This window comes from Siphateles boraxobius, unplaced genomic scaffold, assembly GCF_051911475.1.
Source record: "Siphateles boraxobius isolate OS27281-9 unplaced genomic scaffold, OSU_SipBor_1 25, whole genome shotgun sequence".
Taxonomy (NCBI): domain Eukaryota; kingdom Metazoa; phylum Chordata; class Actinopteri; order Cypriniformes; family Leuciscidae; genus Siphateles; species Siphateles boraxobius.
In genome coordinates this window covers 37,825,461-37,844,701 of record NW_027508866.1, presented here as the reverse complement: position 1 = coordinate 37,844,701, position 19,241 = coordinate 37,825,461, and the positions used below count along the sequence as shown (strand labels likewise).

The following is a 19,241-nucleotide window of genomic DNA, read 5'->3' as shown; positions in this document are numbered from 1 at the left end:
CACACTGGCACATGCGCAGTGACGCCCTCTGCTGGATCACACTGGCACATGCGCAGTGACGCCCTCTGCTGGATCACACTGGCACATGCGCAGTGACGCCCTCTGCTGGATCACACTGGCACATGCGCAGTGACGCCCTCTGCTGGATCACACTGGCACATGCGCAGTGACGCCCTCTGCTGGATCACACTGGCACGCCTCGCGCTCGCAACGTTTCTCTTAACTTCACTTCAGATTGTCAAATAAAAAACACGATGATTCCTTAATCAAGTTTTAATTTAAGTTTCCTTTGAGGTTCGAAAGGGTTTGTGATCATCCAGATACGTTTGTTCAGTTCTGTGGACGCGTTTAGTTACTGACGTACATTTGATTCGGTTCGTGTCCTGGATTAATATCAGACGATTCTGTCAATCATTGGTTGAAAATAGACTGGTAAGTTTTTTTTCGTGTTATTTATTGTTAAATACACATATAACATTGGATGATATGCGTGAATTCAAGCCTATTTGCTTTATTAAAAATGTTCAAGTTCAGTGACTAATGGAAAGTTTATTCGTGTGTATGTGTGTGTGTGTGTGTGTGAGAGAGAGAGAGAGAGAGAGAGAGTGTGAGTGTGTGAGTGTTTGTGTGAGTGATTGAGTGTGTGTGTGTGTGTGTGTGTGTGAGAGAGAGAGAGAGAGAGAGAGAGAGAGTGTGTGTGTGTGTGTGTGTGTGTGTGAGTGATTGAGTGTGTGTGTGTGTGTGTGTGTGTGTGAGAGAGAGAGAGAGAGAGTGTGTGTGTGTGTGTGTGTGAGTGATTGAGTGTGTGTGTGTGTGTGTGTGTGTGTGTGTGTGAGAGAGAGAGAGAGAGAGAGAGAGTGAGTGTGCGTGTGTGATTGAGTGTGTGTGTGTGTGTGTGTGTGTGAGAGAGAGAGAGAGAGAGAGAGAGAGTGAGTGTGCGTGTGTGATTGAGTGTGTGTGTGTGTGTGTGTGAGAGAGAGAGAGAGAGAGAGAGAGAGAGTGAGTTTGTGTGTGTGTGTATGTGTGTGTGTGTGTGAGAGAGAAGGAGAGTGAGTGTGTGCGCGTGTGTGTGTGAGTGATTGAGTGTGTGTGTGTATGTGTGAGAGAGAGAGAGAGAGAGAGAGAGAGAGAGTGAGTGAGTGAGTTAGTGCATGTGTGTGTGCGTGTTTGTGTGAGTGAGTGATTGAGTGTGTGTGTGTGTGTATGTGTGAGAGAGAGAGAGAGAGAGAGAGAGAGAGAGTGAGTTTGTGTGTGTGTGTATGTGTGTGTGTGTGTGTGTGAGAGAGAGAGAGAGAGAGAGAGAGAGAGAGTGAGTTTGTGTGTGTGTGTATGTGTGTGTGTGTGTGTGAGAGAGAAGGAGAGAGAGTGAGTGAGTGTGTGTGTGTGTGTGTGTGCGTGTTTGTGTGAGTGATTGAGTGTGTGTGTGTCAAGATGGGGCAAACTGTCACATTTATCTCATTTATCTTAAAACAAGAAACAGTTTTGATGTTTTATCTGTTTGTTTTATTAAAAATTTTCAAGTTCAGTGGCTCATATAAAGTTTAACGTTATTCGGTTGTTAATAGAAGCTCATAATGTGGTCAAACTCACTTTAACCGTGACATCTGAGAGACTGAGCTTATATCAGTCACATACACTATTAAAAACATCATTGCTGCGTCTCAATTCGCCTAACGTTACTATTCATGCTACACACTGTTTAGCATGGATAGTGTGAGACGCAGGGCATCTTACTCAGCCCGTTCAACCTCTGTTTCAGGTCAAAGGTCGTGAACTATGGAGGCAGTCCTGCAGAGGCTTCAGACGCTGACCTCAGATCAGCTGAGAGACCAGATTATCAGCGCTGGACTCAGATGCGGCCCGATAACAGCCACCACCCGGAGCATCTTCGAGAAGAAGTTGGCTCGAGCTCTTCTGGAGGACGGTGATGTGGCCGTGGTGCATTCTGGGAGTTCAGATCCTGTCGAAGAGCCAATCAGCGAGACCGAAAACGGAGAGGAAACGAATCATGACGCTCAAACGTCCACGGAAAGTCCATCTGTTTATTACGGCGTGTGTCCTCAGCTGGACGACCCTTCGGTGGAAGACGGTCTGTGTTTAATCATCACTCTCGTTTAAAGAGGATCTAATAATCTTGTGTTTGGTCTCTACTAGAACAGGTTCCCTTTCGAGAGGTCTCTCCTATTGCGTAAGTAGCTTACGCTATGGGAAAACTCCTTTTCTCGAGAATATTGAAGTCTTTATGTAAAACGCATTGCAGCTGCATAGCAGACAGCAATGAGCGAAGGAGCTCGGTCATTGGCTGTGCTGCGGCAACTTGCTCGAACCAATGACGGGGCGACTCTGAATGCACGACCAATGAGCGCGCCTCGCGCCCGCGCGCGTCAGAGCCCGCCAAGATGGGCGTGGCCAAGAGCTATATATTGGGCGCCCCGTCATTAGAGTTCTTTAGATTTAATCTCCTTCAGCGAACACCTTCTTCGCTGGATCCTCCGGATTATTGAAAGCCTTCGCCGCCGTGGAAAAGCGTACCAGCGGGATTGCTACGAGGACGTCGGCATCTTCAGCCGCCTTCGAACGCCATCCTACTGAGCCATCCGGCGCGCTACACGCAACACGCAAGTATTTACATCTGTTCGCCTGCGACATTTGTAAAAGAGCAATTTTCTGAGGCGTTGTTCCAAATGCCTTCCTGCGGGTCGTGCAGAGACCTTCTTCCGGACGGGGATCGTCACATCATCTGCGCTCGCTGCCTGGGCCGGAACCACGCAGAAGCTGCTTTGACCAAGGGCGGATGCCCGGAATGTGACGACCTGGGTCTCTCCGCACTGCGGGCTCGCTTCGCCGTTTTCACCGCGAGCGAGCCCATCGCCGATCTGTTTGAGCCGCGTGTTAAGATAAAAGCGCCGCTCACAGAGGCTTCCTGAACCTGAGCTCAGTGACGTCACGCCGAGCCAGTCTCCGCATGCTTCACCGCCGCTCGTGTCCTCCCCACCGCCGGTTAAGTTCACCCAGCCGGACCCACACCCCTCTAGCAGAGCGGTGGGCCTTGTGACTTTCGGCACGTCCGAGGACGACGCGGGAGTAGATGACTCTTGTCCATCGACGCTGCATCTGACGACTGGCCGGGCTCCACTTTCGACCCCGCCCCGTCGACGCTAACTAACACGAGTGGGGGATCCTCTATGGATACGGAGATTGTCCGCATCCTCTCTAAGGCCGTGGAGGACCTCTGGCTCGATTGGTCTTCTCCCGAAGAACCAACCCGAAGCAGACTGGACGAGTGGTTTCTGCAGGGGCGCTAGCAGGCCCCTCGGCAAATGCCTTCTCCTTTCTTCCCGGAAGTTCACGACGAACTCACCAAGTCATGGAAAGCCCCCCACTCTGCCCGTCTGAAGCCTTCTTTTTCTTCGTCGCTCTCCTCTGTGGACGGCGCGAAGGAAAGAGGCTACGAGGGAACGCCGCCCCTCGAGGAGGCCGTGGCCAATCATCTCTGCCCGCCCTCCACCACTGGATGGAAAGCCAAGGCTTCCCACCCCTCGAAGCCCTGCCGCACTACTTCGGCTCTCGCTGGTCGCGCCTACGCCGCCGCAGGCCAAGCTGCGTCAGTGCTTCACTCAATGGCGGTACTTCAAGTGTTCCAAGCCAAGCTTCTCCGCTCCCTGGACGAGTCTGGCCCCGAACCCGAAGCCTTCAAGGACCTACTCAGCGCGACTGACATAGCCCTGCGAGCCACGAAGGCCACCGCCCAGTCTATTGGCCGCGCCATGGCTAATTTGACTGTTCTCGAGCGCCATTTGTGGCTGACTTTGACGGAGATGAAAGACGCGGATAAAGCCCCGTTTCTCGACGCGCCTATCTCCACCAGCGGGCTGTTTGGACCGGCAGTTAAAGGTTTCGCCGAACGCTTCACTGAGGCCCAGAACGCTTCACAAGCTATGCGCCATTTCCTGCCTCAACGCTCCAGCTCATCGCAGAGCAGACAGAGGCCGCCACAGCCGCAGCGGGCTAGAGCAGCCCCCACCGCCTCTCAGCCCGTGCCTCAGACTGCCGCTCGCGCTCCCACAACCGCAAGCCGCCTCCTGAGCGACGGGGTCCTCGGCCCAAGATCGTGCTGAACCCTGAGCCTCGAAAGCCGTCCTAGCCACAAGAATGAGAAGAGAGAGTGCGTGTCTCGCAAAAGCCGGACCACTCTCTCTGCAAAATCTCAAACATTACCCAGTCCCCGTACAGGCGGCTGGAAATGTCTATACAGCAGTCAATGGGCCAGTCACAGAGCTCACTCACCTGCAAACAAACGCCGTTTTTACGGCGACACACAGAAAACACAAAAAGAGTCTTTTTCTGCCTGTGTCACTAAGGGTTCACATGTCCACAAAGAGTGCATTCCCAGATACTGTCAAAACCGTGCCAAATTCATTCCCAGCTCAGGCTGCACGCCCCATGAATGTAGATCACGTGCCTACGGTCATGTACGCACCACTACACACAAGCACTGTTCACACAGTTATGAATTCATCCCCAGTAAAAGCAGGAAACATTATAAAAGTGACGCGTGTGCCTACCACTGTCTATGCACCGCCGATCTGGGACCTAGCTACTGTCCTAGATGCTCTTAAAGGGCCCCCGTTCGAACCACTCCGAACCGTGCACCTTAAGCAGCTCTCGCTCAAAACTGCGCTCTTGCTGGCACTCGCCTCGGTCAAGAGAGTGGGCAATCTGCACGCGCTTTCGGCAAGCGCTGCCTGCTTGGAATTCGGACCTAACGACTGCAGGGTCGTCCTTAGGCCAAAACATGGGTATATTCCTAAAGTGCTCACCACTCACTTCAGAGCACAGGTTATCTCCCTAACTGCGCTATCGTCTCCAGCAGACGAACACGACGCTAACCTACTCTGCCCCGTTAGGGCTCTCAGAGTGTATTTGGAGCGTTCTGCCCTATTCAGACAGACAGAACAACTGTTTGTATGCTTTTGGCGGCCGTACGAAGGGTTCCGCCGTTTCAAAGCAGAGAATCTCTCACTGGATAGTTGAGGCTATAACTCTGGCTTATGAAGCCAAGGGACTTCAATGCCCCTGGGGAGTCAAAGCACACTCCACCAGGATACCAGGTCGAGCGGGATACCGATCGAGGATATTTGTGCGGCGGCAGGCTGGGCCTCACCGTCCACATTTATCAGGTTTTACAACCTACAGGTCCCGACATTGCATTCCAATGTACTATCAGCATGATGCTAGTTGAACTACGAGTTCGTATCTAGATTATTTATGTGCTTGTGTTACACTGAGCGCCTTCTGGCCGCTCTTTACTTTTTTCCCACATATAAAGCTCGCCTCTGCCGGCTGGTTGGATGATAACTTTGCTTTTTTAGCTCAGGCACCTGCCTCTGGCTATCATAAGGCGAAGTTCAGCACGCACGGCGTTTTGCATGGTGTTCCCATAGCGTAAGCTACTTACGCAATAGGAGAGACCTCTCGAAAGGGAACGACTCGGTTACTAACGTAACCTCGGTTCCCTGAGAGGAGGGAACGAGTATTGCGTAAGCTGCCGTGCTTGTGCTTGGTTAGTTCGCTTCAGTCGTTTTAACCTAAAGAACTCTCATGACGGGGCGCCCAATATATAGCTCTTGGCCACGCCCATCTTGGCGGGCTCTGACGCGCGCGGGCGCGAGGCGCGCTCATTGGTCGCGCATTCAGAGTCGCCCCGTCATTGGTTCGAGCAAGTTGGCGCAGCACAGCCAATGACCGAACTCCTTCGCTCATTGCTGTCTGCTGTGCAGCTGCAATGCGTTTTACATAAAGACTTCAATATTCTCGAGAAAAGGAGTTTTCCCATAGCGTAAGCTACTTACGCAATACTCGTTCCCTCCTCTCAGGGAACCGAGGTTACGTTAGTAACCGAGTCGTTTTCCTGCTTGAATGTTGATTATTTTCCTCATATTCTCCATTGTTGCGGCTCCTCTCTTCCCAGTCTGTCAGAGTTGTGTGTGTGAACGACAGATCTCGAGATCTCAGAAGCAGTTTCTTGTATTCATGACATGTGGACTCAATAAATCCTAATCTTGAGCAAAATAATCCAGCTGACGTTCAGTTCGACCTGTGTCTTTAATTAAGAACACATACAAATGTCCTTTACGTCTTTGAGTTTGTCGAGGGATTTAAAGTGTAGTTTCTGAAGAGTGCGCATGTGTGAACGAGCTCGAGTGCGTAAGAACGAGCCGATGACTGAATCTGGAAATAAAGAAAAATAACTGAGAAAAATGAGAAATAGTCCTCAGATAACATGTCTTTAATTTATAGCAAAACATCTTGCATTAATTCGATCTCAAACAGATTCGTTAAAAGAAGTTATTACTCCATACGTGCGTGACATCATAAACCAACGTGGTTAAACGATCAATTTGCAACAATATGGTTTCGGGAAACAGTTGTGACTAGTTGATTTCTTCAGCGATGCATTGATCGAGTTAATCAGCGAGTTACAGCGGTGTACGGGAAACACACTCCTGTTTACTTCCTGTCTCTATGAAGCCCCTCTCTCTGAAAAGCACACTGTGCTCTGATTGGTCGGCTGGAGAACACTACACACTAAACACAGATGAACACTACACACTAAACACAGATGAACACTACACAATAAACACTGATGAACACTACACACTAAACACTGATGAACACTACACACTAAACACTGATGAACAGTTCACACTAAACACCGATGAACACTACACACTAAACACAGATGAACACTACACACTAAACACAGATGGACACTACACACTAAACACAGATGAACACTGCACACTAAACACAGATGAACACTACACACTAAACACTGATGAACACTACACACTAAACACAGATGAACACTACACACTAAACACTGATGAACACTGCACTCTAAACACTGATGAAAACTGCACACTAAACACAGATGAACACTACACACTAGACACTGATGAACACTACACACTAAACACTGATGAACACTACACACTAAACACTGATGAACACTACACACTAAACACTGATGAACACTGCAAACTAAACACAGATGAACACTACACACTAAACAGATGAACACTACACACTAAACACTGATGAACACTGCACACTAAACACAGATGAACACTACACACTAAACACTGATGAACACTACACACTAAACACTGATGAACACTGCACACTAAACACTGATGAACACTACACTAAACACAGATGAACACTACACACTAAACACAGATGAACACTACACACTAAACACAGATGAACACTACACACTAAACACTGATGAACACTACACACTAAACACAGATGGACACTACACACTAAACACAGATGAACACTACACACTAAACACAGATGAACCCTACACACTAAACACTGATGAACACTAGACACTAAACACTGATGAACACTACACACTAAACACAGATGAACACTACACACTAAACACTGATGAACACTAGACACTAAACACAGATGGACACTACACACTAAACACAGATGAACACTACATGCTAAACAGATGAACACTGCACCCTAAACACTGATGAACACTACACACTAAACACAGATGAACCCTACACACTAAACACTGATGAACACTAGACACTGATGAACACTACACACTAAACACAGATGAACACTACACACTAAACACTGATGAACACTACACACTAAACACTGATGAACACTACACACTAAACACTGATGAACACTGCACACTAAACACTGATGAACACTACACTAAACATAGATAAACACTACACACTAAACACTGATGAACACTAGACACTAAACACAGATGAACACTACACACTAAACACTGATGAACACTACACACTAAACAGATGAACACTGCACACTAAACACTGATGAACACTACACACTAAACACAGATGAACACTACACACTAAACACAGATGAACATTACACACTAAACACAGATGAACACTACACACTAAACACAAATGAACACTAAACACAGATGAACACTAAACACTGATGAACACTACACACTAAACACAGATGAACACTACACACTAAACACAGATAAACACTACACACTAAACACTGATGAACACTAGACACTAAACACTGATGAACACTACACACTAAACAGATGAACACTGCACACTAAACACTGATGAACACTACACACTATACACAAATGAACACTAAACACAGATGAACACTAAAAACAGATGAACACTACACACTAAACACTGATGAACACTACACACTAAACACAGATGAACACTACACACTAAACACTGATGAACACTAAACACACTAAACACAGATGAACACTACACACTAAACACTGATGAACACTACACACTAAACACAGATGAACACTACACACAGATGAACACTACACACTAAACAGATGAACACTGCACACTAAACACTGATGACACTAAACACTGCACATTAAACACAGATGAACACTACACACGAAACACTGATGAACACTAGACACTAAACAGATGAACACTACACACTAAACACTGATCAACACTACACACTAAACATATGAACACTGCACACTAAACACTGATGAACACTACACACTAAACACAGATGAACACTACACACTAAACACAGATGAACACTACACACTAAACAGATGAACACTGCACACTAAACACTGATGAACACTACACACTAAACACTGATGAACACTACACACTAAACACTAATGAACACTACACACTAAACAGATGAACACTGCACACTAAACACTGATGAACACTACACACTAAACACTGATGAACACTAAACACTGATGAACACTAAACACACTAATCACAGATGAACACTACACACTAAACACTGATGAACACTACACACTAAACACAGATGAACACTACACACTACACACTGATGAACACTACACACTAAACACTGATGAACACTACACACTAAAAACTGATGAACACTACACACTAAACACAGATGAACACTACACACTAAACACAGATGAACACTACACACTAAACACAGATGAACACTACACACTAAACACAGATGAACACTACACACTAAACACAGATGAACACTACACACTAAACAGATGAACACTACACACTAAACACAGATGAACACTACACACTAAACACTGTTGAACACTACACACTAAACGCAGATGAACACTACACACTAAACGCAGATGAACACTACACACTAAACGCAGATGAACACTACACACTAAACACAGATGAACACTACACACTAAACAGATGAACACTACACACTAAACACAGATGAACACTACACACTACACACACATGAACACTACACACTAAACACTGATGAACACTACACACTAAACACTGATGAACACTACACACTAAACACTGATGAACACTACACACTAAACACAGATGAACACTACACACTAAACACAGATGAACACTACAGACTAAACACAGATGAACACTACACACTAAACACAGATGAACATTACACACTAAACACAGATGAACACTACACACTAAACACAGATGAACACTACAGACTAAACACAGATGAACATTACACACTAAACACAGATGAACATTACACACTAAACACAGATGAACACTACACACTAAACACAGATGAACACTACACACTAAACACAGATGAACACTACACACTAAACACAGATGAACACTACACACTAAACACTGATGAACACTACACACTAAACACTGATGAACATTACACACTAAACACTGATGAACACTACACACTAAACACTGATGAACACTACACACTAAACACTGATGAACACTACACACTAAACACAGATGAACATTACACACTAAACACAGATGAACATTACACACTAAACACAGATGAACATTACACACTAAACACAGATGAACACTACACACTAAACACAGATGAACACTACACACTAAACACAGATGAACACTACACACTAAACACAGATGAACACTACACACTAAACACAGATGAACACTACACACTAAACACTGATGAACACTACACAATAAACACTGATGAACACTACACACTACACACTAAACACAGATGAACACTACACACTAAACACAGATGAACACTACACACTAAACACAGATGAACACTACACACTAAACACAGATGAACACTACACACTACACACTAAACACAGATGAACACTACAGACTAAACACAGATGAACACTACACACTACACACTAAACACAGATGAACATTACACACTAAACACAGATGAACACTACACACTAAACACAGATGAACATTACACACTAAACACAGATGAACATTACACACTAAACACAGATGAACACTACACACTAAACACAGATGAACACTACAGACTAAACATAGATGAACACTACACACTAAACACAGATGAACACTACACACTAAACACAGATGAACACTACACACTAGACACTGATGAACACTACACACTAAACACAGATTAACACTACACACTAAACACAGATGAACACTACACACTAAACACAGATGAACATTACACACTAAACACAGATGAACATTACACACTAAACACAGATGAACACTACACACTAAACACAGATGAACACTACACACTAAACACAGATGAACACTGCACACTAAACACAGATGAACACTACACACTACACACTAAACACTGATGAACACTACACACTAAACACAGATGAACACTACACACTGCACACTAAACACTGATGAACACTACACACTAAACACAGATGAACACTACACACTAAACACAGATGAACACTGCACACTAAACACAGATGAACACTACACACTAAACACTGATGAACACTACACACTAAACACAGATGAACACTACACACTAAACACAGATGAACACTGCACACTAAACACAGATGAACACTACACACTGCACACTAAACACTGATGAACACTACACACTAAACACAGATGAACACTACACACTAGACACTGATGAACACTACACACTAAACACAGATGAACACTACACACTAAACACAGATGAACACTACACACTAAACACAGATGAACACTGCACACTAAACACAGATGAACACTACACACTAAACACAGATGAACACTACAGACTAAACATAGATGAACACTACACACTAAACACAGATGAACATGGACATAAAGCAGACTAAGTCCTGTTTCCCTTTCAAGGGAACTTCGAGCTGCGTCAAACGCTGCGGGAACGCCCCTGCGTTGTGCGTCATGAAGCACGTATGGAATCAGCCCAATGGAGAGATGAAACGTCATAGGCGGGTGACGTCATCGACCAGGAAACTATAAAGCACCCCAAAAACACAAGCGCATTAGCTTCTGTGCTTTCAGTCGCGCTACATGTGAATCTGTCCCTGTGTGATATTGTCTGTCTTACATACCCTGCACCACACAAACAATTTATCCCTATATATATATATATTGAGAGATTATGGCGGACGAACAGCAGTTTAGAAAGTGTGTTCCTCCCTGCTCGCGTTATTTAACGAGCGGGGATACACATGATCTTTGTGTTGTTTGTTTGGGAGTTCAGCATGCCCAGTTTGCTCTCGAGGGAGCAGACTGTGAGCATTGCGAGCGTTTGCCGTTAAGGACGCTCCGCTCCCGCCGGTCGCTCTTTGAGGAGAGCGGTTCGGTGCGCGCTCCCCGCGGTTCGGGTCCCGCTTCTGCCGAGGCAGAGCGGCGGCGCTTATCGTGGGGATCGCAGATGGATCTCACAGCGGGGTTTGAGACGGGCTCTGCCTTATCTCTCCCTTCACCTGTGAGATCCAGTGCCTCAGTCCCGGGTTCGGAAGCACGCGCTGCGGTTTCTTCCGCTCGGGCTGAGGCACCAATGCTGCAGCTATCCAGTTCTGAGGAACTTGATGTTGTTAGTGTTGAGGGAGATGTGGAGGATTCGCCACCCCACACTCCTAAGAGTGATGAGCTTATGGAGGTGTTAACAAGAGCTGTTGAAAAACTTAATATTGAATGGCCAGTGACTAGACAGGAGTCTGTTTCTAAATCAAAGTTGGATGAGAGATTTTTGCCGTCACGTGTGCAGCCTCCACGCCGGTGCCTGCCGTTTTTCCATGATCTCCACACCGAGGTGTCGAAATCATGGAGAAAACCGGTGTCATATAGAGTGTTTAGTCCCCAGACTTCAACATACGCTAATATTATGGGAGCCAAGGCTCATGGTTATGGTGCTTTGCCTCGTGTGGAAGAGACGCTTGCGAGCCATCTCTCCCCCGAAGCAGCATCATCTTTTAAGGCACCGGCATTACCCACCAAGCCTTTAAGAAACACTTCGGCTTTAGTGGGTAAAGCATATTCGGCAGCAGGTCAGGCTGCGTCATGTCTGCATACTATGTCAATCTTGCAGGCATACCAGGCTGATCTGCTAAGGGACATGAGTGAGAGTGAGGAGGTCAGTACTGACGTAGTTCGTGAACTGCGTCAGGCTGCTGATTTATCCCTGCGTGCCACCAGAGAATCGGCCAAATTAATGGGTCGTTCTATGGCAGCTCTGGTGGCCGCAGAAAGACATTTGTGGTTAAATCAGACTAATATTAAAGAGAGAGAAAAAGCTTTTCTTTTAGATGCTCCTCTTTCTCCCATGGGGTTGTTTGGTGATGCTGTGAATTCAGTTATCGATAAATTCCAAGAAGAAAAGAAACAAACTGCAGCTTTTAAAAAGTTTCTTCCCCTTAAAGTTCATGTCCCTGGGGCTGCTGGGCGGGAGCAGCCCCGGCCGTCTTCGAGCTCATCACATAGAGCGCAGCAGAGGCAGAGTGTCGCGTCTCGTGCTCCCCCTGCTGGACAGTGGGCTCAGCCGCGACACTCTCAGCCGAAGCCTTCTCCCAGTAGAACTGATCTGAGGACAGTTATATTGGCTAAGAAGGCTTCGGCTAAGAAGAAGTCCTGACGCCAAGCCGTTCAGGATGCTGAGGGTGGTCCCCACCGAGGCGGAAAGGTGTTCACCTCTTTTTACGGTGCCCATTCCTCCTCGGTGCCCTCAGGGGCTCGTTCTGCCAACCCCGCCTTTATGCCGGGGCACAGACGATCCCAGCGAGCGCTTTCCCGAGGGACGCTCGCTCCCTCTGAGGAGGGTCTCAGAGCGGTCAGACCAGTTGTTCCCTGCCGGTGCGCCGTTACAGGGCGCTGCGTCTGCTGCTCAAGTTACACCAGAGGCCAGTCTCGAGAGGCTGGTACCCTTAGTAGAATTTCTGGCAGAGTGGAAAAGCCTTCCAAAAATATCTCATTGGGTCCTGCAGACAGTAGAAAAGGGTTATGCTATCCAGTTCAGGTGTCGTCCACCAAAATTCAGAGGGGTTCTGCACACAGTGGTGGGCCCCGAGCAGGCTCTGGTATTGGAACAAGAGGTGAAAACGCTCCTTCAAAAAGAGGCTATAGAACGGGTTCCTCCTCCCAGTTTGGAGTCAGGTTATTACAGCCGATATTTCATCGTTCCAAAGAAGGATGGGGGGTTGCGTCCAATTTTAGACCTGCGCATATTGAATCGCTCGGTAGGGAAGCTAAAATTCAAGATGCTCACTATCAAGCAGATCGTGTCTCAAATCAGGTCCGAGGACTGGTTTGTCACGATAGATCTGAAGGACGCATACTTCCATGTGTCCATCCTTCCACAACACAGGAAGTTCCTGAGGTTCGCCTTCGGGGGCGAGGCGTACCAGTACAGGGTTCTTCCGTTTGGCCTAGCTTTATCTCCCCGCACTTTCACGAAATGCATGGATGCAGCACTAGTGCCTCTGAGGCTTCAGGGCATTCGTATTCTCAATTACATCGACGATTGGTTGATTTTAGCTCAGACCGAGCAGATGGCGGTTCGGCATCGAGATGTCGTCCTCGCTCATATCAGAAAGTTGGGGTTGAGGCTGAACGCAAAGAAAAGTGTATTATCTCCTTCCCAGAAGACCACTTTTCTGGGTGTCGTTTGGGATTCGGTATCGATGCGGGCGCGACTCTCTCCGACCCGCATCGCTTCGATTCTCTCAGCTGTGAAACAAGTGAAGCTAGGCCAGCTACTCACTGTCAAGCAGTTTCAGAGACTGTTGGGTCTGATGGCAGCAGCGTCCAACGTTATACCTTGCGGCCTGTTGTACATGAGACCGCTACAGTGGTGGCTCAGGACCAAGGGATTCTCCCCGAGGGGAAATCCGCTCCGCACGTTCAAAGTCACGCGGCGCTGCCTTCGTGCTCTGGTCATGTGGAGAGAAACTTGGTTCCTATCCAAAGGTCCTGTGCTGGGGGCTCTTTGTCGTCGCATAACGCTAACGACGGATGCTTCCCTCACAGGGTGGGGGGCGGTCATGAGTGGTCGCCCAGCCCAAGGTCTGTGGCAGGATCATCATCTTTCGTGGCACATAAATTGTCTAGAGATGTTGGCTGTGTTTCAGGCTCTGAAACACTTCCTAACAGACCTGAGAGGCCATCATGTGTTAGTTCAATCAGACAACACGTCGGTGGTCTCTTATATAAATCATCAGGGGGGCCTGCGGTCTCGCCGGCTTTACAAGTTGGCCCGTCAGATCCTCCTGTGGTCCCAAGGGAAGCTACTATCTCTGAGAGCAATGTATCTCCCTGGGTATTTGAATGTGGTAGCAGACTCCCTGTCGAGGCAGGGGCCGAGGCCAGGGGAATGGAGACTCCACCCCGAGGTGGTGGAGCTCCTTTGGTTGAGTTTCGGTCGCGCCGAGGTGGACCTATTCGCTTCCAAGGAGACCACTCATTGTCATCGGTGGTTCTCCATCACTCTTCCAGCCCCCCTGGGGTTGGATGCTATGGTGCAGCCGTGGCCGAGGTCACGTCTGTACGCCTTTCCCCCGATTGCTCTGTTACCAGGAGTTCTGGAGAGGGTCCGCCGGGACGGGGTCAGTCTACTACTAGTAGCCCCGTTCTGGCCGGCCCGAGTATGGTTTGCGGACCTGATTTCTCTCCTGGACGGTTCTCCTTTGGAGCTCCCGGTCAGGAGGGATCTACTCTCCCAGGCGGGGGGCACGATACTTCACCCCCGCCCAGAATTGTGGAAACTGTGGGCTTGGCCTCTGAGGGGGCCCAGCTCATAGACTCCGGTCTCTCAACCGAGGTTGTTGAGACCATTCTTAACTCCAGAGCTCCATCCACGAGGAAGCTTTATGCCTTGAAGTGGAAACTTTTCACTTCTTGGTGTGGAGAACACCTGCAGGACCCAGTTAACTGCCCAGTGGGTGCAGTGCTGGAATTCCTGCAGGAGCGCTTCTCCACAGGGTTATCCCCCTCCACACTAAAGGTGTATGTGGCGGCACTAGCTGCTTACCACGTCCCTTTCAGTGGAGTTTCTCTTGGGAGACACCCGCTTATAACTCGTTTCCTCCGTGGCACTTTGAGGCTGAGGCCAGCAGTTCGTACGAGGGTGCCGACTTGGGATCTGGCCATTGTATTAGAAGGTCTTTCCCTAGCTCCTTTTGAACCTATCGAAGAAGTTCCCGAGAAGTTTCTCACTTTTAAGACTATCTTTTTGCTTGCTATCTCTTCACTAAAAAGAATCGGAGATTTGCAGGCTCTGTCGGTTTCACCCTCGTGCCTGGAATTTGCACCTGGCATGGTTAAAGCTTTTCTGCATCCTAGACCAGGTTACGTTCCTAAGGTTCCTACTAATATTGTTAGACCTACGGTTCTGCAGGCTTTCTGTCCTCCTCCATTTATGTCATCGGACCAGGAGAAACTTAATTCACTCTGCCCTGTTAGGGCATTAGACGCTTATGTCCACAGAGCTGCCCTGTGGAGGAAATCAGAACAACTTTTTGTATGTTTCGGGCCACCCAGGAAAGGGTGTCCGGCGTCTAAACAGAGAATGAGCAAGTGGGTGGTTGAGGCTATCTCACTTGCTTATGAGTCGGCTGGCCAGCCTTCACCTTTGGTTGTCCGAGCTCACTCTACCAGGAGTATGGCTGCTTCTAAAGCTCTTTTGTCGGGGGTTTCCCTGAGTGATGTTTGTGATGCGGCTGGATGGTCTTCACCGCATACTTTTATTAAGTTCTATGACCTAGACTTAAGCTCTACCCCTGGGGCACAGGTGCTCTCGTCCTCTGTGCGCTAGTCTCACATGACGGTCATTTGGTCCTATGGCGACGTGGGTATTCGCGTTCCCGCAGCGTTTGACGCAGCTCGAAGTTCCCTTGAAAGGGAACGTCTCGGTTACGTATGTAACCCTAGTTCCCTGATAGGGAACGAGACGCTGCGTCGCTCCGCCATACTCCCGGCACTCCCGTTAGCGCTTCCTTCAAGCCTATCAGAAGCTAATGCGCTTGTGTTTTTGGGGTGCTTTATAGTTTCCTGGTCGATGACGTCACCCGCCTATGACGTTTCATCTCTCCATTGGGCTGATTCCATACGTGCTTCATGACGCACAACGCAGGGGCGTTCCCGCAGCGTTTGACGCAGCGTCTCGTTCCCTATCAGGGAACTAGGGTTACATACGTAACCGAGACGTTTATCATAACTAGTGTTTATAATTTTGCTTGCTAGTTCATTTTAGTTTATACGTTAATGTCAATAAATGGGGCCTTATTGTGAAGTAGGGCTGGGCATCGATTAATCGCATTCAAATGAAAAGTTTGTGTTTACATAATATGTGTGTGTACTGTTTATAATTATTCTGTATATATAAATACAAACACATTTGAAAAATGTTTGCATGTATATACTGTATATTATACATAATTTATATTATAAATATAAATGTTTTATATATAAATAAAACTTTTTTCTTAAATATATACATGCATGTGTGTGTGTATTTATATATACAAAATAATTATACACAGTACACAGACATATATGATGTAAACCTAAACTTTTATTTTGGATGCATTTAATCGTGTCACAGCCCCATTGAAAAGTGTTTCTGTTTTTGATATTATTTACTGACACTGTTACTGAGAAATGTGAAATTGTACTGCTGAAATGGGACTAATCATAACCAGTGTTGATGCTGTGATCACTAACAGGCTCGCCGCGTGTCTATGTCGATCAGAAGAAGGCGCTGAAGGCCGTGGTGAAGCTGAAAGGCGCTCGATTCAAAGCCTTCGCTAGTAAAGAAGACGCTGAGAACTTTGCTAAAGGTTTTTGTGAAGGAGGCGCGTCGCCACACAAACCCTCTCCAGAGAAACCCAGCGCTGTGTCCGACACCGGTGAGAGAACCGCTCACATCAGAGCTGTGCGATTATTCATTAAAAGATCGCAATCTTGATTCAAACTTATAATATATACATATATATATATATATGTCTACTCTTAGACAGTTAGCTCTGATAACAGATCACAAAGTTCATCTAAAGTGTAATGTGGACTCATGCACTTTCTGTAAAGCTGCTTTGAAATTATGTGTATTCTGAAAAGCGCTATATAAATAAAAGTGAATTGAATATATATATATAAAATACTGAAATATTTAGATTAGTTCGCACTGCCGCTGATCAAGAGAGAGCCGTTTTCATGTATAGGTATTGAACAGCTGTACAAACAGTCTTTTCAACACACAATATTTGCATTAATTCTGTCTTACAATCATTCAGATTATCACAGAAGTACAGGGATAAAAGCTTATAGTTCAGATATAAACACTGAGGTCTACAGTAGCGTACAAAATAGCGGATTTGTACAAAATAGAGTAAAACACCTTTTGAAAGAAGCTTGATTCTTAAAATAATACTTGTATCATTTACATCATTACACCAGAATGTGGCGAGAAGTGACTGTTAAAATATGTATTTGTCATTGAATCGTTAATTTCAAAGATTTGTTCAAAAAGGCTGATTCATCCAGTAATGAAACGAGTGAAGTCTTTATGAGTGAGTCATTGAATCACTCAAGAGATTCGTTAAAAAACGCTGTTTCATCCAGGAATTAATTAAGTGAAGTCTTAGTGAGTGAGTCATCGAATCATTTACTCAAGAGATTTGTTCAAAAATGCTGATTCATCCAGTAATGAAGCAAGTGAGAGAGTCATTGAATCACTCAAGAGAGTCGTTAAAAAACGCTGTTTCATCCAGGAATGAATTAAGTGAAGTCTTAGTGAGTGAGTCATCGAATCATTTACTCAAGAGATTTGTTCAAAAATGCTGATTCATCCAGTAATGAAGCAAGTGAAGTCTTTATGAGTGAGTCATTGAATCACTCAAGAGATTCGTTAAAAAACGCTGTTTCATCCAGGAATTAATTAAGTGAAGTCTTAATAAGTGAGTCATTGAATCATTTACTCAAGAGATTTGTTCAAAAATGCTGATTCATCCAGTAATGAAGCAAGTGAAGTCTTTATGAGTGAGTCATTGAATCACTCAAGAGATTCGTTAAAAAACGCTGTTTCATCCAGGAATTAATTAAGTGAAGTCTTAGTGAGTGAGTCATCGAATCATTTACTCAAGAGATTTGTTCAAAAATGCTGATTCATCCAGTAATGAAGCAAGTGAGAGAGTCATTGAATCATTAACTAAACCCAATTTAAAAAAAAAATTTTTTTCAAATTAATTAAACTTTTTTAATAGACAGCAACAATTAACATTTTGTCAGAACCTTTAGTAAATGACATGTTATTTTAAGCTGCTGTTCAGTATCGTGGGAGAATCGCAATCTCTATTTGAAACAAAAAAAATCGTGATTCTCAGTTTATCCAGAATCGTGCAGCTCTAGTTCACATCTACAGTGGTAAAGACGACATGGGTTTGAGCATCGTGTGTGTTTGTGCAGGGTGGCTGATGAATGCGGATCCTGCGAACATGGAGAAGGCCAATGAGTTCAGGAGTCCACGAACACAAGATCTGACGGCCAAGCTGCGCAGAGCCGTGGAGAGAGGAAACGAGGACACCTTCAGAGAGCTCGTCTGGGGAAACCCAAGATATCTCATCGGATCCGGGGACAATCCCACTATTGTGCAGGTGGGATTTCCTTCAGAAAGGTTTGGGGTTGTTAAGATTTGTTTTTGAAAGTCTCACGAACGCTGCATTTGTTTGATCAAGAATACAGTAAAAACAGTGAAATACAGTGTTTTCTATGTGAATATACTGTATTCTGGTTGAGTTAGTTAATAGTGTGTTAAACTGGCGGTTATGGTAAGGGGCGGGACATTTCCCAATCACTCGAAGTGCTCGACCAATCACTACACACTGATCCAGCCGACCAATCAGAGCACAGTGTGCTTTTCAGAAGGAGGGGCTTCATAGAGACAGGAAGTAAACAGAGCGTTACTGACAGACTGGGAAGAGA

At 46.1% G+C, this 19,241-nt stretch overlaps 1 protein-coding gene across 2 annotated transcripts in view; it reads left to right on the top strand.

Moving 5' to 3' along the window:
• The first annotated feature begins 153 nt into the window (after nt 1–153).
• LOC143750645 (ankyrin repeat and LEM domain-containing protein 2) overlaps nt 154–19,241 on the top strand; it is a 39,461-nt gene continuing 20,373 nt past the window's right edge. The window contains exons 1-4 of one of the 2 annotated variants that reach the window (XM_077243834.1): nt 154–432; nt 1,767–2,089; nt 16,988–17,170; nt 18,726–18,913. In XM_077243834.1, coding sequence (XP_077099949.1) covers nt 1,777–2,089; nt 16,988–17,170; nt 18,726–18,913 — 684 coding nt within the window. In that variant the 5' untranslated portion in view covers nt 154–432; nt 1,767–1,776. Of the gene's footprint in view, nt 433–1,759; nt 2,090–16,987; nt 17,171–18,725; nt 18,914–19,241 lie in introns of both variants that reach the window. The other variant, XM_077243833.1, reaches the window with a different exon arrangement.